The following is a 24723-nucleotide window of genomic DNA, read 5'->3' on the forward strand; positions in this document are numbered from 1 at the left end:
TGATCAGTGTGCCGTCCGCATTTTTTTGCAGACCCATTGACTTCAATGGGTCCATGGTCTGCCTTTTGCAGCCAAGTATAGGACATAGTCTATCTTTTTGTGGAATGGACATACGGATGCGGGAATCCCATGGATCATACGCTATGCTTTCCACATCCGTATGTCCGTACCGCGAAAAGATATAACCTGTCCTCTACTTGGATGCAATGCAAGTCAATGGGTGTGCAAAACAAATGCAGATCTAACACAGACAGTGTTGGCTGATCCACAAGTTGCAGAATGCAAAATACATCCGGTCATGCGCACTAGGCCTTAGTGTGGGCAGGGGTGGCCAGAGCAGAATCTTTCGCTGTACAGGCCCCAGATGAAGTCCTGGTGACTCCGCTCGGTGCTGGATCCCTTTCTGATACAATGTCTTCCCACTTTGACTGTTGAGGGTTTATATATTACTAATGGGCGCCGCCATTTAGAAGCCCTGCGAAAACGCCGGAGCCATCAGGCTCATGATGAATCTAGTATCGCCCTCCTCGTTTCCAGCCTTTACAGAAGTGGAAGATCCCAGAGACACACGTAAAAGAAAAATGTTTCTGGTTTTCGGCGACATCTGTTATTTCCATATTTCCTTTCATTCACAATGAGGATGATGAAAAACACATTTGTGCAGAGAACGTTACAGGACACCCAGGACTCCAGCAGCCCCGGCCATGACACAGAATTCCACTGACATTCCCCAGGGCTTCAGATAATGACCCTTTGTTTCTCGGGGACAGCATTTTATGCTGCATACACACTGCTGAGGGTTCGTATTGATTGCATTTCCGTCCTATTCTGACATAAAGGTCACACAGTGGATGATCAAATGGACTTAGCCTGGACAACTCGCTAGAGGGTATGTCTGTCTGTATCAGGAGAAGACCTCAGGGTTGGATTGGCAGCTGCACAAGTCTCTCTGCTGGTTTGCTACAGTGTATCAGTCTGAAGTCCAAGCTGTTTAGCTCACAGCGCATTGTCTAGACTGGATACAACTGTGCTAGTTTGTTACAATGTATCAGTCTGGAGTCCGGGCTGTTTAGCTCACAGAGCATTGTCTAGACTGGATACAACTGTACTAGTTTGTTACAATGTATCAGTCTGGAGTCCGGGCTGTTTAGCTCACAGAGCATTGTCTAGACTGGATACAACTGTGCTAGTTTGTTACAATGTATCAGTCTGGAGTCCAGGCTGTTTAGCTCACAGAGCATTGTCTAGACTGGATACAACTGTGCTAGTTTGTTACAATGTACCAGTCTGGAGTCCGGGCTGTTTAGCTCACAGAGCATTGTCTAGACTGGATACAACTGTGCTGGTTTGTTACAATGTATCAGTCTGGAGTCCAGGCTGTTTAGCTCACAGAGCATTGTCTAGACTGGATACAACTCTGCTAGTTTGTTACAATGTATCATAGACTTCTATTATGATGGAATTCAATACGGAATGCCTGTTATAGGATTCCATGGTGCATGCTGTCATAGAATTCTGTTATGGTCCATGGTAACGGAATTAATTACGGAATTCTTAGATAACCCGAACCTGAAACTTTCAAATTGCAAGTTCGCTCATCCTTACCCATCATCGATTCTATTTGGCAATTTTTATGTACATTTATATCTATGACAACCAAAATGAACAAGAATACAGCCCAAGAGGAGTTGTCAGCTAGCTTCCCCAGACTGCCAAATTGCAAATCTACCTAGTTATCAAGAGACACATGCCATACCGTCATATAACTACTGTGGGGATTCGCTCTGTTAGACAGGGTGTGTGGACGCAGTATAGAGGCAAATTACCAGTTCTTAAATCAAACTTCCGTGTTTATTCACACATAAAGCAAAAGCAAAACGTCACTTTGCAGTCTTGGTGTTAGTTCACACACAATGGAAAGTCCACATAGCAAAAAATCACCTTGTTGGCAGTTCAGCAGGCCATAGCAGGCTTTTAGGGGGCCCGTTTCCCTTACAGACAGGTCTCAGCCCTCCAGCACGGCACAAGCCTCAGATCACAGCACACAGACCTCCTGAGCTCCACTGTCAGACTGAGGTAATCCTCCTCACCTGGCAGTGCTGGCTGGTTTTTAGGCCTGGCAAAACCCGGCCTGGAACATGGGGAGTAGTCACCTACCCAGCACTTTGACTACTCCCAGTAAGAGCTGTCCCGGATCAGCTATACAGCCATACTAAGTATTAAAGTGTCAAACAGCAACTGCTGCTGACACATAAAAACCGGCTCTTACTCCACCGAGGCCAGGAACCTCAGTGACATGTACCTATCATCCACAATGATTCCTTGTACTTTCTTACACTACATAACGAACCCCATATAGCACCCTTTTGGTGGTTTTAACCCATTCCCTGCTGCAAAAAGTTTCACACAAACAAAATCTGAATTATAATATAAAAACATTACATTACATTCCCATATACTCATATTATCTGAAAAAAGAGACCTTATACATTGGAGAAATGCCCCCAGCGCTTTACAGTCATGGGCTCCTTCATGCAATTTTGCATTAAAGGTTAATATTGCATAAAACACACATAAAAAGCTATGGTTGTGATGTAGTCTGACCCAGAGACCGAGATGTACAACGCCTCCTATAAATAAAAGTACAAGGCGTGCAGAGGCCATACATGTCACTTCTGCCTTTGCCCATATAGCATCACATTCACCCAGATAAACAGACAAGGATCCAGATAGCGGGATTTGTCAAGTGACCTGATCTGAGGCAGGAGGTGGTTACACATACAGCTGCTCATCTTCTCAACTCTTTAAAGGGGTTGGGTAAGAATTGACTGGGTTTTTGGCAAACCTCCCCACTTCTCAGCGCTGGCTCCCCGCTCCTTCTCCAGGCCTGTGATGCTGTTGGGCTCCCTTGATGTCAACATTTGATTTGACATTGCCACAGCCAACTACTGGCCACGATGGTGACCAGATTCCCAAGGGGATCCGGTCTCTGCTGCGGCCAGTGATTGGCTGCGGCAATGTCAAACCAGAAATTGACATCGAGGGAGTCCGGCCAAGTGTGTGTGTGTGGAGTGGGCCATACACAGCAGAGGAAATTTGGCCAAACCCAACGATTCTGACGACATTGGCCAACTATCTAACGTGTATGAGGAAGTCCTGAGGATGTGCTATTAGGGTTTCATGAAGGCAATGTTGGGGAAAAGAAGCATCAAGTATGTTGGATGTCATCAGTCCTACTCCTGTAAAAAAACATTTCCCGAACTCGGGTTCGGTTCCAAGGTACCACTTGGAACCGAACCCGAGTTCGGGAAATGTTTTTTTTACAGTACAAATGATATTTTGAAGTTATTACCCGAAATCTTCTTGTTCGCAAAATGGACAAGAATAGGATATGTCCTATAATATGTGGCACAGATGCACGGATGTGGGCAGCAAACGGATGACGTTTTTTTGCGACCATGTTTTTTGTGGCCACATAGAAATTAACGGGTCTGCGTGTGACCTGCAAAAAATGCCGATCAAAAATATGGTCCGTGTGAAATTTGCCTAACAGGCTGTGATTGGTAAGAGGGGTGATGCCATGAAGAAATGTTCCTGCACTCCGTCTCTGAGGTCACTGAAGGCTATATGGCGGAGGTATTACAGTAACAGGGTGTAATTGCGAAGAGGGGTGATGTCATGAAGAAATGTTCCTGCACTCCGTCTCTGAGGTCACTGAAGGCTATATGGCGGAGGTATTACAGTAACAGGGTGTAATTGCGAAGAGGGGTGATGCCATGAAGAAAAGCTCCTGCACTCCATCTCTGGGGTCACTGAAGCCTACATAGGGGAGTTATTACAGTAATAGGGTGTGATTGGTAAGAGGGGTGATGCCATGAAGAAAGGCTCCAGCATTCCCTCTCTGGGGTCACTGAAAGCTACATGGGGGAGATATTACAGTACTAGAATGTGAATGGTAAGAGGGGTAATAACATGAAGAAAAGTTCCTGTATCACCTCTTGGCGTCGCTGCAGGCTCTGCAGGGGGAAGAAGGCAGTAGGAGGCATAATATTTCCTCTGATGTCCCCTTCCACCTTTCCCCTAGGAGATGCAGAGTCACTGAAGTGAATGGGGCTGAGCTGCAATACCACTCCCAGCCTGTAAACAGGTGTGGTGCTGTTTCTAGAAGAAAGCAACTGTATTTTTCTAAATCTAGCCACCGCTATAAGTTACACTGAAAATATTTTCATGGTAACCAGAAAGTGATGGCGCGCTTCCACATAAGTATGCAAGCATTTCCCTTTTTCATGCAAATAATTGTCTCATTTTATCAAAGAGGAAATGACATTGAAGATACGGTACAGATCTGACCCCCCAACCCCCGAACAAAGACATCAATGTCACCTGCTCCACATGTAGGACCCGACTGTGTGTGACAATGCTGACCCTGGTCCCTTAACCCAACACCGCGGCCTGAACTGGCTGTTAACAAAGAACAATGGACCTCAATGACCAGATGGGTAAACTGGAGCATATTTTAATAGACAAGAGACGCAATAAAGTCTGGGCACTTACATCACTTTTCCGAAACTTTGCCTTTAAGCTCTTCATGTTTAGTCCATTCAAGTATTCCAAGCTTTATTGTCCTTTAAAATCTGCAAAATGAAATGCAAACAAAATTGAGTTAAACCCACAGACGTAAGGCAAAAGTACCAACAGTGCCAGAGACATCCCTCATAGTGGGCGAGCCTGCGTCTGCAGAATACGGGCTGCTGTAGACGGAAGACTTTTATTGCGCTGGGGCAATAACTTGAGAAAATGCACTTAACCGCTGCTACACTAACAGATTTCCAGCAATCATATAAACACAATAATTACTGGCCACTTATTCACTCCTTCAAAGAATGAAATGGTAATTCTGACTGCCTGCAGCCAGCACTAGGGGGAGCTCAAGAGCTTACTGCATACAGATATCATTTAATGTATACACAGTATGGAGTAAGCTCCCCCTAGTGGCGACTGCCAGGTTGCCAAAATGTTATCATGTAATTCTATGTCTAAGCAGAGGATTCTGAGCTCTGTATCAGAAACCGGCGATACCCACTATAAGATAAATAGAAATTAGACCCAGAACCAGACCCCAAAATTAATCTCTCTTTTTAAAACAGCTGAACAGGTGGAGATGCCGGGTGTCGGACCCCCACCAATCAGCTATTGATTAACTATCCTGAGGATAGGTCAACATTGTACTCCTGGAAAACTCCTTTTAACTCTCTATGAAGCTCTCAGAAATAGTCTAGCTGAGCCCCCTCCGATACAGCACCACCGCACCGTCCTCTTCCCCGGGCTGCAGCTGTGGTGTATTGTTTTGGAGGCGGCGGTGACATCCTGTATACCGCTGCAGCCAATCTGTGACCTCAGTGGTCTCAAGGGGTGGTATACGGGATGTCACCGCTGCAGCCAAAATAAGACATCTTAGCTGAGGCCTGGGGATGAGAATGGTGTGGCAACGCTGTATCGGAGGGGGCCCTGCAAGGTAAGGAATGTTTTATCATTTCATCCTGAGAGGTTACACCAATAATATAACAGCCCCTTTAAGCCCTGAGGAGCTTTCACAGTTTTTCCCTTGTAAGGTGGCAGCAGGTAAAGTGTTAAATGGCATATATATTCCACCTAGGTTTCTCACCTATACATGGTGAGGGGCTCTGGAACAACTTACTCTGCAGCCACTTGATTAATGCAGCTGGGCTGAGGCCTACTTAAAAGAGCAAAGCTGCATTATGTAGGAGAGAGCCAAACAGGGTAGTTGCTCTGTGTGAGCAGAAGGTACAGGTTGCTGTTACTCTGTGTTATTTGGGAAAGTCAGGTACGTTACTGTCTAGTTAGTGCTCGGATGAGCAGGAGTTTCTTTATGTTATGTTTTCTTTTTGAACCGTGCATCCTGTACATGTGCTGCCCATCTACTCTAACAATAAATGCCGGAAAGGAACTCGCTTTGAAACCTTAAAGTCTGTCTGGTACCAACATTAGACTTGTGAGCTAACTAGAAAAGTCCACATGTGGTGGAGGATGCGGGCAGATCCTGGCATAACCGGTTCCTGGCGTAAACATGGAGGAACTTATAAAGCAGCTGGTTCAGGCTAATGTCAGCCTTCAGCAGAACCAGGCCACTCAGCAACAAGCCAATGCTCTTCATCAACAGATGCATGAGGAGGCCATGAAAGTCCAGAGTGAGACTAATCGTCTGTTGGTTCAAGCGCACCAAGCCTCGGTGAAAGAACAACAGCAGGTGAACCAATCTCTACAGCAGCAGATCCAAGCCTTGTTGGAGAGACCTGAGGTATTGCAAGGAACCCAGCCTACACCCCGGCAGTTGGTGCAGAGTGCCCTGAGAAAGATGGTGAAAGAGGATGATATAGAAGCCTTCCTGGGCACCTTTGAAAGGATTGCAGAGAGAGAGAGAGAGAGACCTCCGGGAGACCAGTGGGCGGATGTGCTGGCCCACTTCCTAACAGGCGAACCCCAAAAAGCTTACTTTGACCTGAGGGTACAAGATGCTAAGGTGTATGCCAAACTGAAGGCTGAAATCCTAGCCCCTCTGGGGGTTACCCTAGCGGTCCGGGCACAGAGGGTCTACGCCTGGGTATATGATCATGAAAAGCCAGCTAGATCTCAAATGTATGATCTCTTCCACCTCACCAATAAATGTTTGCAGCCAGAGGAACTTACTTCAGCTCAAATTGTGGAGCAAGTCGTTTGTGACTGTTTAATACGGGCCCTGCCTCTGAAGATACAACGCTGCATTGGATACACCGACCCAAAAACTGTGGATGAGCTTGTGTCCGTGGTGGAGCAATACACGGCTACAGAGGAATACCTTCAGGATCTACATCCTACCGGGGTGGCTCCTAGGAGCAAGAGAGGTCCGGTTAAGACTGCTCCATTTTCTAAAGGGGTGAGACAGTATCCTAAGGAAGAGGGTGGTACACATGCAGAGGGCCAAGGTGTAAGGTCCCCCAAGTCCAAAAAGGGACACTGGACCAAGAGCCCGGGGCCCGATAGTCTGTTGGGACATGTTGCAGCTAACTGCCCACTAGCTCGTGAGCCTATGGAATGTGACTTGGGAAGACGTATGTCTTATTTCGCTAAACCGTCCTGTACAGCTCACACGGACAGTAGAACCGACAGGCAAGTGTGTCAGGTCAAAATCGAGGGACACCCTGAAATGGCATTGCTGGACTCTGGGAGCCTGGTGACCCTAGTACACGCCAGTCTTGTCGAATCTGAGAGGCTCCAGTCCCACCGGTTAGGGGTGGTATGTGTCCATGGTGACACAAAAGACTATGCCACTGCGGTGCTAACCGTGGAAACCGCCTGTGGGTCAGTGGCACATGAAGTGGGTTTGGTTAAAAACCTGTTACACTGTGCTGTTATTGGTTGTGATTTTCCTTTGTTTTGGGACCTCCCGATTGGGGATAAGTCTTATCTCTTTTATAAACAGTACAGACCAAAAGTTTGGACACACCTTCTCATTTAAAGAGTTTTCTTTATTTTCATGACTAGGAAGGCATCAAAACTATGAATTAACACATGTGGAATTATATACATAACAAACAAGTGTGAAACAACTGAAAATATGTCATATTCTAGGTTCTTCAAAGTAGCCACCTTTTGCTTTGATTACTGCTTTGCACACTCTTGGCATTCTCTTGATGAGCTTCAAGAGGTAGTCCCCTGAAATATGACATATTTTCAGTTGTTTCACACTTGTTTGTTATGTATATAATTCTACATGTGTTAATTCCTAGTTTTGATGCCTTCAGTGTGAATCTACAATTTTCATAGTCATGAAAATTAAGAAAACTCTTTGAATGAGAAGGTGTGTCCAAACTTTTGGTCTGTACTGTATATACATTAAAAAAACTAAGGTTTATCTTCTATATGTGTATCACTACAACTAGAAAATTATAACTGAGAATAACTATTACTTACTACTTATCTGGTATTCTGCTCGTTTGCCTGCCTCCCAAACAATATGGATCTAGCCGGAATCTGTACATGTTTTACACATATACTAGGTACCCTATGATTTTTTCCTTGACTGTATAATTTTAGGATCATTCTATCTACATGAGTATCCTGTTTTCAGTACGTCCTTCCAAAAATAGCTGATTATGTTAATTAGTGTGATACGTTTCAGTGGCAAAATTGCAGCTCTTTATAATGAATTAGTTCACTGGATTATCTGCATACCCCACCCTTTTTTTTCTTTATGTCAGTTTTATTTCTGTTATTTGTCATCCATGGTATGTTGTATGTATTTATGTAAACACTTTGCACATGTATATGATACTATTGCTTTCCTTCTCATAGTGTCTGATGAAGGCTAATGTAGCCGAAAACGCGTTAACACGATATTGCCTAAATAACGTAGTTTTATTGGTATGCTAATGAGCCTCTAGGTGCTATGGGGGCGTCTTTTCAGCACCTAGAGGCTCCGTCCACTCACCATTTCTGCTGCCCAGCGCGCTCCAGCCCGCCCCTCTCCTCTAGATTGACAGACTACTTCTCTGCATCTCGGCCGAATTCTCGCGCCTGCGCTGTGTGCTTCTGTATTCGGCGCAGTGACTGTCTCCCTGCGCCGATTACGGCGCAGGGAGCAGTCCAACAGTCACTGCGCCTGCGCCGAATACAGAAGCACACGGCGCAGGCGCGAGTGGGCTGTCAATCTAGAGGAGAGGGGCGGGCTGGAGCGCGCTGGGCGGCGGAAATGGTGAGTGGACGGAGCCTCTAGGTGCTAAAAAGACGCCCCCATAGCACCTAGAGGCTCATTAGCATTATCAGAATTACCAGGCTGAACCCTTGTCATAAAGCATGACATTGTGACTGAGCCTGGACAAAAGGTAAGACAGAAGCCATATCGGGTACCAGAGGCTCAGAGGCAGGCCATCTCAGAGGAAGTAAAAAAAATGTTGTCTCTAGGGGTGATAGAGAAATCACAAAGTGGCTGGTCAAGCCCCATAGTTCTCATTCCCAAACCTGATGGTAGTCTGAGATTTTGTAATGACTTCCGGAAGTTAAATGAAATATCAAAATTCGATGCCTATCCTATGCCAAGGGTCGACGAGTTGATTGAGAGGTTAGGGCTTGCCAGGTATATAACAACTCTTGGTTATTGGCAGGTTCCCCTTACTGAAAAGGCCAATGAAAAAACTGCGATGGCCATTTCCAGTACGTTGTCCTGCCGTTTGGCTTACATGGTGCCCCAGCCACTTTTCAGAGGCTGAAGAACCTTATTTTACAGCCTCACCAAGGGTATGCAGCTGCATATTTAGATGATGTCGTTTTCAGTTCAGACTGGGAGTCCCATCTAGCAAAAGTCAAAGCGGTTCTGGACTCAATTTCAGAAGCTGGTTTAACCGAGAATCCCAAAAAATTTACCATAGGCCTAGAAGAAGCTCGTTACCTAGGCTACAAAATTGGGCGAGGCGTCATCAAGCCTCAAATCGACAAAATTGAGGCTGTTAAAAACTGTCCTCGACCGGTAACCAAAAAGCAGGTCAAAGCCTTCTTAGGGATAGCTGGATATTATAGAAGGTTTGTACCAAATTTTGCCACATTAGCAGCTCCTCTCAAGGATCTTACCAAGGGGTCCAAATCCACCATGATAAAATGGAGAGACGGCAGAGCAAGCGTTTTCAAAGGTTGAAAGAGGTCTTGTGTAAAAGGCCAGTGTTGATCGCTCCCAATTTCAGACATTTTTTTTGGGTTCAACCAGATGCCTCAGATGTTGGGTTAGGAGCCGTCCTTTCTCAGGTGGTTAATGGCGAGGAACATCCCATCATGTACCTTAGCAGAAAGTTATCATCCGCAGAAAAGAATTATGCAATAATAGAAAGGGAATGCTTAGCACTTAAGTGGGCCATTAAGTCCCTTAGGTACTATCTGCTGGGGAGACAATTTAGGCTGATGACTGATCATTCGCCATTAAAATGGATGGCACAAAATAAAGGGAAGAATGCGAGAGTGACTCAGTGGTTTTTGGCGTTGCAAGACTTTTTGAGCATTACGCAGGCTCAGAGCAAGGCAATGTGGACGCATTGTAACGGGTCCACTGTCTAGGGGCACATGGTCCTCTTCCCCACAGGTCTGAGCAGAGGGGGAGGGCATGTAAGGTGGCAGCAGGTAAAGTGTTAAATGGCATATACACTCACCTAAAGAATTATTAGGAACACCATACTAATACGGTGTTGGACCCCCATTTGCCTTCAGAACTGCCTTAATTCTACGTGGCATTGATTCAACAAGGTGCTGATAGCATTCTTTAGAAATGTTGGCCCATATTGATAGGATAGCATCTTGCAGTTGATGGAGATTTGAGGGATGCACATCCAGGGCACGAAGCTCCCGTTCCACCACATCCCAAAGATGCTCTATTGGGTTGAGATCTGGTGACTGTGGGGGCCATTTTAGTACAGTGAACTCATTGTCATGTTCAAGAAACCAATTTGAAATGATTCGAGCTTTGTGACATGGTGCATTATCCTGCTGGAAGTAGCCATCAGAGGATGGATACATGTTCTCATTCTGTTTACGCCAAATTCGGACTCGACCATTTGAATGTCTCAACAGAAATCGAGACTCATCAGACCAGGCAACATTTTTCCAGTCTTCAACAGTCCAATTTTGGTGAGCTTGTGCAAATTGTAGCCTCTTTTTCCTATTTGTAGTGGAGATGAGTGGTACCCGGTGGGGTCTTCTGCTATTGTAGCCCATCCGCCTCAAGGTTGTGCGTGTTGTGGCTTCACAAATGCTTTGCTGCATACCTCGGTTGTAACGAGTGGTTATTTCAGTCAACGTTGCTCTTCTATCAGCTTGAATCAGTCGGCCCATTCTCCTCTGACCTCTAGCATCCACAAGGCATTTTTGCCCACAGGACTGCCACATACTGGATGTTTTTCCCTTTTCACACCATTCTTTGTAAACCCTAGAAATGGTTGTGCGTGAAAATCCCAGTAACTGAGCAGATTGTGAAATACTCAGACCGGCCCGTCTGGCACCAACAACCATGCCACGCTCAAAATTGCTTAAATCACCTTTCTTTCCCATTCTGACATTCAGTTTGGAGTTCAGGAGATTGTCTTGACCAGGACCACACCCCTAAATGCATTGAAGCAACTGCAATGTGATTGGTTGACTAGATAATTGCATTAATGAGAAATAGAACAGGTGTTCCTAATAATTCTTTAGGTGAGTGTATATTCCACCTAGGTTTCTCACCTATACATGGTGAGGGGCTCTGTTCCTAGCCCTGGAACAACTTACTCCGCAGCCACTTGATTAATGCAGCTGGGCTGAGGCCTACTCAAAGGAGCAAGGCTGCACTAGAAAAGCTACAATTTCTGGGGAAATTGTGTGAAATGTTCTTGCCTCCACCAGTAGTCTACAACTGGAGTGGGCGGAGTAACTGGGTGGAGTGGCTTGAGTAACTGTTGTGTGGTTGGAGTGGCTGGAGTAACTGTGGAAAGGTTGGACTGGGCAGAGTAACTTTATGGAGTGGGCAGAGTAACTGTTTGGAGTGTTTAAAGATAGTAAACATTACACTAACCAATTGATTAATCAAATTTAATAAGTGCACATGGCAAGCTTGATAGAGTGAGAAATGCATTTCAACTTTTATTTATTTATATATCACATTTAATTGCAATGTTGTTGCCCAAAGGGCTTCACAGTTGCATTAAAACATACATTTATAAAAACATTAGCAGCCGATTTGTGTAGGTTGGCTTGAAAATGAGGCAGTGGTGGCAGTTTAAAAATCATGTCCTGATTTTTGAGCTCACACTCTAGCTTTTGTCACTCTGCTGGCTGCTCACACACCTGGGTTCCTATGGCAACTCACTCTACAGCAAGGGCAGAGAAGAGCGGTTAAAAACAAACTGCTCCAATTTGCTCACTTCACTGGCGGTTGCCATCTTCAAACGGTTGTAGTTTAAAAATTATAAATCCTACACTGAAGAGCTTTATATTGTGAGAATCACAAGACCCAGACCTACATTGATGCATAGTATGTCTCTGAAATATTAAAAATGAAGGCACAGTCGCAGTTTAGAAATTGCCCTTTAAATTTGAGGTGGCTAGAATGGAGTTTCAATGAATGTCAATGGGCGGCGTGAGTTGCAAACAAATGGTCATTGTAACGGAACGCCTAGCACTCCGACCGGGTATCTCCGTCGATAGATGCTCCTAGTGCTTCCAGAGGACTCCAAGCACTCCACTTGACACCGTCAGCACTGCAGACCCCACGAACCGCCGAAGCTTGGTGGAGGTCTCGCCGTCTCCTACCCACCCTGGACCTACGACAAGGCTCCAGGCTCCAGTGGGTGAACCTCTCCTAAATCCAGAGACAGGAACCAGGAGCAAGCTCTTACAAGAGCTTATACTCAGGGGAGTATTGTGATATAGCAATCCCCAAGAGTGTAGTTATTCCATCCCCCAAACATGAGCCAAGACTTCATGAAGGTGTAAAACAGGAACTCTTTATTGAGGGCTACCTGCCCGTATTTATGCAGGTCCCCATCTGGTGGACACGCCCCTAGTGGACCAGAAGGAAGACTGCGACACAGGACAGATATGCAGCAACTCAGGATACACAGACACAACACATCCCCACAATGCATCATGGTTTCCTCCTCTCTGCCCTGGAGACACCCGAGGAGTAATCCAATTATCTCTCAAGACAAAGGGAAATCGCCAATACACATGTGGGGACAACCGGACAGAAATCACCACCCAAACACACAATGTCACACCCCCACAGCAAACACAGACATTTAACATATTCCCAGATAGCTCAAGTCTGAGTGCATATCATTAGGTGAATGGCACTCAGAATACACAAATACAATACAATTAGCTATCTGGGTACCCTCACATAACAAAATACAATTGCAAAGACAGATTTAAGCTGTGCGGCCGGTCTGTCTTCTCCTTTAAAGTTAGTATGGGCCATAATCCTGAGGCAAGAGGCTGGTAAACAGGCCTCTCCAAAACCCCGTGGCGAGGTTGGTTTCGCCACAGTCATATTGTAAAAACTATCAGGACTATGGCTTAGCCATTTTTAGTGGCAGCAGGGATAGCTGAACGTCTTGATATGAGATTTGTGTAGATGGGCTTGAAAATGAGGGAGTGGTGGCAGTTTAGAAATCATGTCCTGATTTTTCAGCTCACACTCTAGCTTTTGTCAGCTCCCACTCTAGTTTTGAACATTCCACCATTCATTCCTAGGGGACCAATTTCGCCACAAAAACGACGATATTTCGTGAACCATTCGGCGAAATTTCCACAAAGTAATAGCACACCAATTGGGAACAATATATTACTGTCTATGTAGTGTAAAAACTGTGGGAGGAGTTAGGGTGGTAAATTTGGCTATAATAATAAGAATATATATGTGAGATAACAGTAAGTGGTCTTGCCATGCAAGAACACTTAATTATGTAGGAGAGAGCCAAACAGGGTAGTTGCTCTGTGTGAGCAGAAGGTACAGGTTGCTGTTACTCTGTGTTATTTGGAACAGTCAGGTACGTTACTGTCTAGTTAGTGCTCGGACGAGCAGGAGTTTCTTTATGTTATGTTTTCTTTTTGAACCGTGAATCCTGTACATGTGCTGCCTATTTACCCTGACAATAAATGCCAGAAGGGGCCGCGCTTTGAAACCTTAAAGTTTGTCTGGGTCTCTATAACATTGGACTTGCTCGGACCAGTGAGCTAACTAGAAAAGTCCACACCCTGCAGAGCAGCGCTCCCGGCCGCACCCACTGTGCAGGGAACTGCGGCATTGCTCCATGGGGTGGCCTCTGTGCAGGGAAAGTATGTGACTTGGTCCACGTGTTTTCGGGATAGGTGGGTGGAATGCTGTGGCATATTTTAACCGCTACATTGTAGACCATTTTATTCCTGTCCCTTCAAAATTCTGCTGACTACTGAGCTCACATCTCCCAGCACACCCTGCAGCTTCAGTGTCTGTCCAGTCTCATTTTGTCAGATGCAGGTTTTACACCAGTGTGCAATAATCTGAAAAATCCTCTCAGCCTATAGACTAAGACTCCCATGGACATGTCAGAGAGCAGTGTATGGGCACTACATGTATATGGCAGTAGCCGGAGCCTCTAGTGCGGAGTGCAGGCTCTGTCAGGTTCAATGCTTCTAGGTAAGGTATAGAAAAGATTTCCCTCATATAAAATCGGAGGCGTACGGAGGTTCAATGGAGATGCTTTAACGGGATCCCAAATAATGCACCAGAACGGGCCAGTAACATGAATCCTAAAGGGCGCTGCAGGACTGTGACCACAAGATGTGACGTGCACACGGTGTCCAGTATTAGGTTACTCCAGATACATGATTGTAGCTGTGCAATGTTGGTGGAAGGTGGGATTAGGCTTGATTCACAAAGGACGCCTAGAGCTGCTCCAACTGTAGATCCCGCCCTGTATGACCCCATTATCTGGAGAATACTAGAAGAATGTGGAATGTCTTGAGAGGAGCTCCGGGAAGAATGGCTTCATTTTCTAAAGAAAACCGGAGGAACCAATGTTTTAGCCAAAGACATCACCCGTGCAGACATCTCAGGAGGGAAGCCTCAGCATCTGAGCAAAGGCATTGACCCCGCTCACACCCTGGAGACTTCATTCTGCAGCAAATGTTCTCTGATGTCCTGTGGAAGGGCCGGAGTGAGGAATCAATAAAACTACAACTCCCAGCATGCTCTGACTGTTAGATGGGAGTAGTAGTTTTGCAACAGCTGCAGAGTCACTGACTCTAAAGATCAATGTTAGAAGCTGGGAAAAAGTATTTGTCCCCCTCGCAAATGCCCAGTGCCAGCCACAGTGTCTCCCTATAACAGTGCCAGCCACAGTGTCCCCCATATCAGTGCCAGCCATGTCTCCCTATAACAGTGCCTGCCACAGTGTCTCCCATATCAGTGCCATCCATAGTGTCTCCCCCATAAAGATGCCGGCCACAGTGTTTCCCCATAAGTGCCATCCATAGTGTCTTCCCATAACAGTGACCCACACAATGTCCCCCTTAATAGTGCCAGCCACACAGTGTCCCCCATAACTATGCCAGCCACACAGTGTCCCCCATAACTATGCCAGCCACACAGTGTCTTCCCATAACAGTGCCAGCCACACAGTGTCTTCCCATAACAGTGCCAGCCACACAGTGTCCCCATAATAGTGCCAGCCACACAGTGTCACCCGTAACTATGCCAGCCACACAGTGCCCCAATAACAGTGCCAGCCACACAGTCTTCCCATAATAGTGCCAGCCACACAGTGTCCCCCATAACAGTGCTAGCCACACAGTGTAACCCATAACTATGCCAGCCACACAGTGTCTTCCCATAACAGTGCCAGCCACACAGTGTACTCCATAATAGTGCCAGCCACACAGTGTCTTCCCATAACAGTGCCAGCCACACAGTGTCCCCAATAACAGTGCCAGCCACACAGTGTCCCCAATAACAGTGCCAGCCACACAGTGTCCCCAATAACAGTGCCAGCCACACAGTGTCCCCCATAATAGTGCCAGCCATACAGGGTCTTCCCATAACAGTGCCAGCCACACAGTGTCCCAATAATAGTGCCAGCCACACAGTGTCACCCGTAACTATGCCAGCCACACAGTGTCCCCATATTAGTGCCAGCCACACAGTGTCACCCGTAACTATGCCAGCCACACAGTGTCCCCCATAATAGTGCCAGCCACACAATGTCTTCCCATAATAGTGCCAGCCACACAGTGTCCCCCATAACAGTGCCAGCCACACAGTGTCCCTCATAATAGTGCCAGCCACACAGTGCAACCAATAACTATGCCAGCCACACAGTGTCTTCCCATAACAGTGCCAGCCACACAGTGTCCCCATAATAGTGCCAGCCACACAGTGTCACCCGTAACTATGCCAGCCACACAGTGCCCCAATAACAGTGCCAGCCACACAGTCTTCCCATAATAGTGCCAGCCACACAGTGTCCCCCATAACAGTGCTAGCCACACAGTGTAACCCATAACTATGCCAGCCACACAGTGTCTTCCCATAACAGTGCCAGCCACACAGTGTCCCCAATAACAGTGCCAGCCACACAGTGTCCCCAATAACAGTGCCAGCCACACAGTGTCCCCAATAACAGTGCCAGCCACACAGTGTCCCCCATAATAGTGCCAGCCATACAGGGTCTTCCCATAACAGTGCCAGCCACACAGTGTCCCAATAATAGTGCCAGCCACACAGTGTCACCCGTAACTATGCCAGCCACACAGTGTCCCCATATTAGTGCCAGCCACACAGTGTCACCCGTAACTATGCCAGCCACACAGTGTCCCCCATAATAGTGCCAGCCACACAATGTCTTCCCATAATAGTGCCAGCCACACAGTGTCCCCCATAACAGTGCCAGCCACACAGTGTCCCTCATAATAGTGCCAGCCACACAGTGCAACCAATAACTATGCCAGCCACACAGTGTCTTCCCATAACAGTGCCAGCCACACAGTGTTCTCCATAATAGTGCCAGCCACACAGTGTCCCCAATAACAGTGCCAGCCACACAGTGTCCCCCATAATAGTGCCAGCCACACAGTGCCCCCCATAATAGTGCCAGCCACACAGTGTCCTCCATAACAGTGTCAGACCGTCACTGTCTAGTAATAAAGCACAGCTATAATTCTCCACAGAAACTGGTGATCGGGCCATGGATGAATGTGAACTTCTATAAGTAGATCCGTCCATCAAGACCTAATATAACTGGAACGTGTAGACTTCATAAGAATGACGAGCCCCTTACTCATCTTTCAGGCCACCACTGGAGAGATCTGACCCCTGCAGAACTTTACAGCCCTGAGTGGAGATACATGGCTACATACATGGGATGACGAGAACGACCGCCACTTTATAGTCGCTGACTAATGGCTAAGGAATTTTAAATACATCAATATAAGTCTGAATATAGAACAAAGATTACATTGCTCTGCGCGTGCCCTCGAAACTTCATCCGCCGCTCAACCTATAAAATAGTCATAAGTGGTGGCGATCGAGGCAGTGATAGGGCTCATTCCCACGACCGTATACGTCATAGCGTGTTGCGGATCCGCAAAAACACGGATACCGGCCGTATGCGTTCCGCATTTTTGCAAATGTGGACAAGAATAGAACATGTTCTATCTTTTTGTGTGCTCACAGAACAGAAATGTGGATCTGGACAGCACACGGTGTGCTGTCCACATCTTTTGCGGCCCCACTGAAATGAATGGGTCCGCACCCAATCCGCAGAATTGTGAAACGATTGCGGACAGAAAAATATGGTCGTGTGAATGGACCCTTAGTCAGGAGATCTTCTTCCTTTACTGACCTTATAATTCTAAATGAGAGAACAGCATGTACAGGATTCCTCTTATACATCTGTCTTCCGAATGTAATACATGGCACCCCTCTCCGCAAGAGACCCATGTCCATACGCTCTAATACGGCATATGGTTTGTCTTGACGCCGAAAAAGGTTTCTGGTAATTCACACTATGATTAAGCATGCGAACTGCTCTCTTTCCAGACACTGACTGAAGCAGCTCTTCCTCCCCCTCTCGCAGCAGGCTCTCAGCAGCTGACTCACATCCATTCAGTAAGCTGTACTCACACAAAGGCTTGTCTATCAGGAAATTCCTTCAGTGCTAATCATCACCACCGAGCTCCGGTGCAGGGGAGCTGCTGCTTTCCCCCTTGGGGACTTCTGACATTCTGCTATAACCCAATTGTGAACTACCGTATATGAGTTTACAATCTCTTAACCATTAGGGCTCGTCCACATCTCCACCACACCCTCCGGTATAATTTCCGAATGAAAATGATAGACGTGCCAGATCAGTCAGATGAAGGACAGCAACGGCACATAATGGACGTTGTCGAATATAATGTGGTCCGTCGGGTTTCCATTATGGCGTCCATCGTTCAACTGGACAAAATAGCGCAGCATGGCTCCCCTAATGGAGCTTCCAACACAGATGTGAGCACGCCCTTAAAGGGGCTGTGCAAGAATGATGGGGAGTTTGGCAAACCCCTCCACTTGACTGAACATCTCCGTCAAGCAATTCTTTGCAAAAACAGCCTGCCGGATCCAACAGATCACCATCGGATCCCTGTTGACTATAATGGGATATGTGCTTTCCAGCATCAATACCCGTTTTTTTTTTTTTGTCTGGCCGACCACCGGCCTTGGTGCCAGATCAGGCAACCGGATCTGCTTGATGGAGATGTGAACGAGGCCTTACCTGCTTCGCGGTGCTGGCTCCCCCATCCTTCTCCGCCAGGTCTGCGATGCTCCACTGGGCTCCTTCGATGCCAACATCTGGTTGACTGGATCTCCTTGGGTCATGTGACCATCTGTCATGACGTAACGGGATCCGGTCTCTGCCGCGGCCAGTGACTGGCTGCGGCGATATCAAATCGGATGTTGACATTGAAAAAGCCCAGCATCCCATTCTTGCACAAACCCTTTAAAGAGGGTTTCTGCCCAAAACTTAAACTTAGGATATCAATATGAGACCGGAGGGGGGCTGAGTCCTCGCACCTCTGCTGATCATCCATTTTCAGAATCTCCGGTGCCAGAACCAGGCACTGGACCTACAGAACTGGGTTACTGCAGGCTACTGCGGCGCTGCTTCCATTCAATGTGAAATCAGGGATTTTCTGTGACCGGGAGCTGAATATTTCCGTCCTTTGCGCAGCACAGAATGGGGCTATGTGTGTGTGAGCCTGACCCTGCTGATGGCACGGCGTGCGGTGCCATCAAACTCACCCCGTTAATTCAGATGGATGGATTTTTGTCTTTTTTCCAACTCTACGTTTAGAGGGGAATGTTTCCTTTTTAAAGGGTTTGTGGTAAAATTTAAACCTATCGCGTATGATAAGGGTTTGATATGAGTTTAATAAGGGTCCGACTGTCGGGACTCCCACCGATCACTGATATGGGGGTCCTGTGTGCCCTGGCTATGGCGCTGCCACGAAGAGATGCCAGGTACAGAGTATGAATGGACCGACAGTTTGCATGCTCCACCGCTGTTCCCCCTTCATACATGGAGATACAGGACCCCCATACTTCTGATTGGTGGAGCCCCCAGACATCGGACTCCTACAGATCGGACATATACCCTACCCTGTGGATAGGGGATAAAACTTGGCATGACCCCTTTAAGCCTACTACGACCAATTGGCATGAAGCCAAGACAATCGCTGCTAATGACTTTCACTGGTCTAATTATAAACTGGGTCACGTTCCAGAAATACCAGTGGAGTTGTGGTCAAATACGAGTCCCTTGGGTGCTCGATGAATGCTGAACCTGATAGCGCTGTTTGTGTAGAGCTGGCAGCGCGCTGAGAACTCACAGGCACTTTGTCGCTGACGCGCTAATGGCCTGATCTGCCGTTACCATACATGGAGCGCCAAAGTGAAGACGTCCATCAGCGCACAGATCCCAGAAATTAACCTCTGGGGGATACTCCTTCTTCACTACAGAGAGCCACAATGGACGTGAGATGCAGGCAGTCTGGCACAACAGGACTGGCATTGATTGGTGCCCCGGGCATGGAGAGGCCTTCACCAATGTCAGCTGCTCCCTGCCATCACAACCACATCATATGAGACCACGGATGCTACAATTAGCAGGGGCTGTACCAGTACCGCGACCCCTTCATTCTCAGAATGGGTGTCCTAGAGGTCGGAGCCCCACTGATGGCATATCCAAGCAATATGGCTTCATTTTATACGTTGGGAATAGCCCTTTAACAAAAATAACACAACAATTTAAATAAAGTCTTCTGAATGGCAGAGTATTCAGACACCTCTAATGCCAAGACACAGGTGCTGAGGTGCAAGATTGGCATGGATTGCGTCTTCCCTGCACTATTAGGCCTCATTCACACATACGTGGATTTTCACAGACCACGGCCCGTGAAAACCCGTCCTGCTGAGTGCACGGCGTCATTGGTTGCTATGACGCTGTGCGCTTCGCGCCGCCGCTGCTGTGCAGTAATACACTCGTATGATCTATACGAGTGTATTACTGTACAGCGGCAGCGGCACAGAGTCATAGCAACCAATGACGCCATGCGCTCGTGCACTCAGAAGGACGGCAGGCCGGGTTTTCACGGACCCTGGTCCGTGAAAATCCACGTATGTGTGAATGAGGCCTTAGGCTACTTTCACACTCGCGTTTTGGGCGGATCCGTCATGGATCTGCAAAAACGGATCCGTTACAATAATACAACCGCATGCATCCGTCATGAACGGATCCGTTTGTATTATCTGTAACATAGCCAAGACGGATCCGTCATGAACTCCATTGAAAGTCAATGGGAGACGGATCCGTTTTCTATTGTGCCAGATTGTGTCAGAGAAAACGGATCCGTCCCCATTGACTTACATTGTGTGCCAGGACGGATCCGTTTGTCTCGAGCGGACAGCAAAACGCTGCAGGCAGCCTCCAGAGCGGAATGGAGACGGGACAGAGGCAAACTGATGCATTCTGAGCGGATCCTTTTCCATTCAGAATGCATTAGAGCAAAACTGATCCGTTTTGGACCGCTTGTGAGAGCCCATGTCAGATCTCGGAAAGCCAAAACGCGAGTGTGAAAGTAGCCTAAGATGTAACATTAAAGGGCATCTGTCAGCAGTTTTGTACCTGTGACACTGGCTGACCTGTTCCAATTGCACTTGGCAGCTGAAGACATCTGTGTTGGTCCTATGTTCATATGTGCCCGCATTGCTGAGAAAAATGAGGTTTTAATATATGCAAATGAGCCTCTAGGAGCAACGGGGGCGTTACCATTACACCTAGAGGTTCATTTGCATAGAGGCGTGATGACACCTGGTCCTGTCAATCAAAGTGGAGAGGGTGCGGCAGTTGCAGAGAGAGCAGTCAGTTAGGACGGGCCCCCCCAAAGTGAAGGGAGAGCAGCCACGCATGCGCGGCCAGCGTCCATTCACCGCTATGGGAATTAGGCAGTCCCATAGAGGTGAAAGGAGAGGTGGCCACGGATGCATGGTGCGCTCTCCATTCACCACTACTGGACTCCTGAGAACCAGCAGCAGACTGGCCATGGACACTACAGGGAAATTTTTTGGAGATCCGGTGACGTACCAGGCCCTGTAGAACGGCTAAAGCCCGCCCATCAGAGCTGGTGACGTCACCGGGCTCACTGCTGGGCGAACCCATGCCTCCCTATAGGCCCATAGATTTCTACACTGATCCATATTACACCTGTGTGCATGATTCCTGGCGTATATATTCAGTGAATGTGATTTGTGATTCTTCGGCACGTATCGTAAAATCTGGGCGTAACAGGAGGGATATCTGCGTTTCCTTGTGATGTGCAATCTGCAATAAAACAAATGACCCCATCTGTGTCATAAAACAGGCAGATAAAGTCTTCCGCCACCTGCCACACCTGAGACGGAGCGGCCGCTCTGAACTAAATCAAAGTCGCACAGAACTGCCCAAGACGTCTTATTACAATATGAGGAGAACAATGGGATCTGAAGACGCAGCTTAACGGATAATAGGGGGGGGGTATGGATTGTACCGCGGCGTTCAAAGAGACACCGCTAAGCTTTAAAAATACAGGGCAGGGTCCCGTTATAGAACATAAAAGGGCGCCGTCACTTTAAGAGTTTCATTGATGTGACATTTACTGGTGCCTTGAAGGAGACTTAAAGGGATTGTCTAGGACTAAAAAAAAAAAAAGACTTTTATTAGGATCCGACCGAGAAATACTGTAAGTCTCCCGGCTGCGATGACCTGGTCCATCTATTTCCATGCAGAAAGTCTATACATCAAAGGTTATTAATGGAAATGTACACTGCGGTTACACCCAGCATATATGTCTAGACTGATCAGTTGGAGTGCCCCCATAAAGGTGCCAACCTGCCACACTGCTCACAAACAGCAATGAAGAATACTACCCCGTCATGGAGCAGTTGCAGTATCACCTTAATTTTGCCGGCCAAAATATCCCCATAATACTGTAAATCTCAGTGAGTGCACCATAACAGTGCCAGGCACAAAGAGAACCCTCTCACAGTGCCGGGCAGTGTCTGTGCCCCATAACAATGCCAGATGTAATTAGCACCTCTACAACAATATCAAATACAGTCAGTCCTACATAACAGTGTCAGACACAATTAGTGCCCCCATATGAGTGCCAGAAACAGTCAGAACCAGGTAACAGTGCAAAACATAATTAGTGCCCCCATATCAGTGCCAGGCACAATCAGTGCCTCCATAACAGTACTAGATGCAATCAGTACCATGTAAGAGTGCCAGACACAATGTATGCCTCCAAAACAGTGCCAGGATCAGCACTCCATATCAGTGCCAGACACACTCAGTGCCTTCATAACAGTACTAGATACAGTCAATGCCACGTAACAGCGTCAGACACAATTTGTGCCTCCTAACAGTGCCACAGACAGTACCATTTAACAGTGCCAGACATAATTTGTGTATTTGTGCCTAAATAACAGTGTCAGACTCAGGTAGTACTCCATAAAAGTGCCAGACACAATGCCTTCATAACAGTACTAGATGCAATCAGTACCATGTAAGAGTGCCAGACACAATTTGTGCCTCCATAACAGTGCCAGGCATAAGTAGTGCCTTTATAACAGTACCAGATACAATCAGTACAATGTAAGTGCCAGACACAATTTGCTCATGTGTGCCTCCATAATAGTGCCAGACATAATTAATGCCTTGCCTTCATTACAGTATTAGATGCAATCAGTACCATGTAACAGTGCCATATACAATTTGTATATTTGTCTCTGAATAACAGTGCCAGACTCAGGCAGCACCCAGTAAAAGTTCCAGATACAATGCCTTCATAACAGTACTAGATGCCATCAGTACCATGTAAGAGTGCCAGACATTGCTAAACATATTTAGTGGGTCCATAACAGTGCCAGTCACAGTCAGTACCCAGTAAAATGCCTTCATAACAGTAGTAGACAGTACCATGTAAGAGTGGCAGACACAGTTAGTGCCTCCATAACAGTACAAGATGCAATCAGGACCACGTAACAGTGCCAGACAAAATTTGTGTCTCCATAACAGTATAAATGCAGCCACATACCATACAATGCAAGTAACCCATAAGATTGCCAAATGCAATCAGTGACCATAACAATGCCAACCGCAGTCAGTGCTAGATAACAGTGCCAAAAAATCTGTATCATAAAACATTGCAAAACATAAATAGTGGCTCCATTACAGTGCCAGACACCATTAATACCCCATAACCATGCCAGACACAATGATATAACAATGACAAACACACTCAGTACCTAGTAACAGAGCCATACAATATTAGTGCCCCATAACAGTACTATATGTAATCAGTACTCAATAAAAGTGCCAGACACAATTCAAGTCTTTATAACAGTGCTAGACACAATTACTGCCTCTACAACAGTGCCAAACACAATAAGGGCCTCCATAAAAGTGCCGAACACCATTATTGCCTCTATAACAGTGCCAGATACAATTGGTGCCTCTACAACAGTGCCAGATACAATTGGTGCCTCTACAACAGTGCCAGATACAATTGGTGCCTCTACAACAGTCTAGCCTAAATTTTCTTGTAGTATGTTAGATTGAGCACTCCCCGCCCATCTGTCCAGGGCTTCTGAGCAGAGTATAAATACAGCTGGTTCCTACCCCACCCTGAACATTGTAGGCTTAGGTTAGACCCAGGAGAGGCAGTTCTGTTAGTGTTAGGTACCCATCTGCAGAAGCCAGCTTGACGTTTGTAGATGGGCCCGACACGCGTTTGATAAAAAATGTGCGCAAAGAGCTTCTATTTTTTTATGTATAGTAGGTATAGTATCACTGTAATCCAGAATAATCCCTAATTCTTAGTTCTATTGTTTGAATGTTTAATGTTGTGCTGCCATACATTTTTGTTTGCTGTCTGAATGCTAGCTTTATGGATGTGCACCTGTGACTTCTGATGTGCTAGTCTAAATTTTCTTGTTGCCTCTTCAACAGTGCCAGGCACAATTAGTGCCTCTACAACAGTGCCAGACACAAATACAGTCTCTACAACAGTGCCAAACACAATTAGTGCCTCTACAACAGTGCCAAACACAATTAGTGCCTCTACAACAGTGCCAGGCACAATTAGTGCCTCTACAACAGTGCCAGACACAAATACGGTCTCTACAACAGTGCCAAACACAATTAGTGCCTCTAAACAGTGCCAGGCACAATTAGTGCCTCTACAACAGTGCCAGGCACAATTAGTGCCTCTACCACAGTGCCAGGCACAATTAGTGCCTCTACAACAGTGCCAAACACAATTAGTGCCTCTACAACAGTGCCAGGCACAATTAGTGCCTCTACAACAGTGCCAGACACAAATACGGTCTCTACAACAGTGCCAAACACAATTAGTGCCTCCAAACAGTGCCAGGCACAATTAGTGCCTCTACAATAGTGCCAGGCACAATTAGTGCCTCTAAACAGTGCCAGGCACAATTAGTGCCTCTATAACAGTGCCAGGCACAATTAGTGCCTCTACAACAGTGCCAAACACAATTAGTGCCTCTACAACAGTGCCAGGCACAATTAGTGCCTCTACAACAGTGCCAGGCACAATTAGTGCCTCTACAACAGTGCCAGACACAAATACGGC

General features: G+C 46.7%; 1 protein-coding gene across 1 annotated transcript in view; it reads right to left on the reverse strand.

Annotated features, from left to right (window-relative positions):
* RAI14 (retinoic acid induced 14) overlaps positions 1 to 24723 on the reverse strand; it is a 155146-nt gene that overhangs the window by 104412 nt on the left and 26011 nt on the right. Inside the window, exon 2 of the mRNA XM_040420997.1 lies at positions 4555 to 4634. Coding sequence (XP_040276931.1) covers positions 4555 to 4590 — 36 coding nt within the window. The 5' untranslated portion in view covers positions 4591 to 4634. The remainder of the gene's footprint in view (positions 1 to 4554; positions 4635 to 24723) is intronic.

The sequence above is a fragment of the Bufo bufo genome, chromosome 2, assembly GCF_905171765.1.
Source record: "Bufo bufo chromosome 2, aBufBuf1.1, whole genome shotgun sequence".
NCBI classification, from domain to species: Eukaryota; Metazoa; Chordata; class Amphibia; order Anura; family Bufonidae; genus Bufo; species Bufo bufo.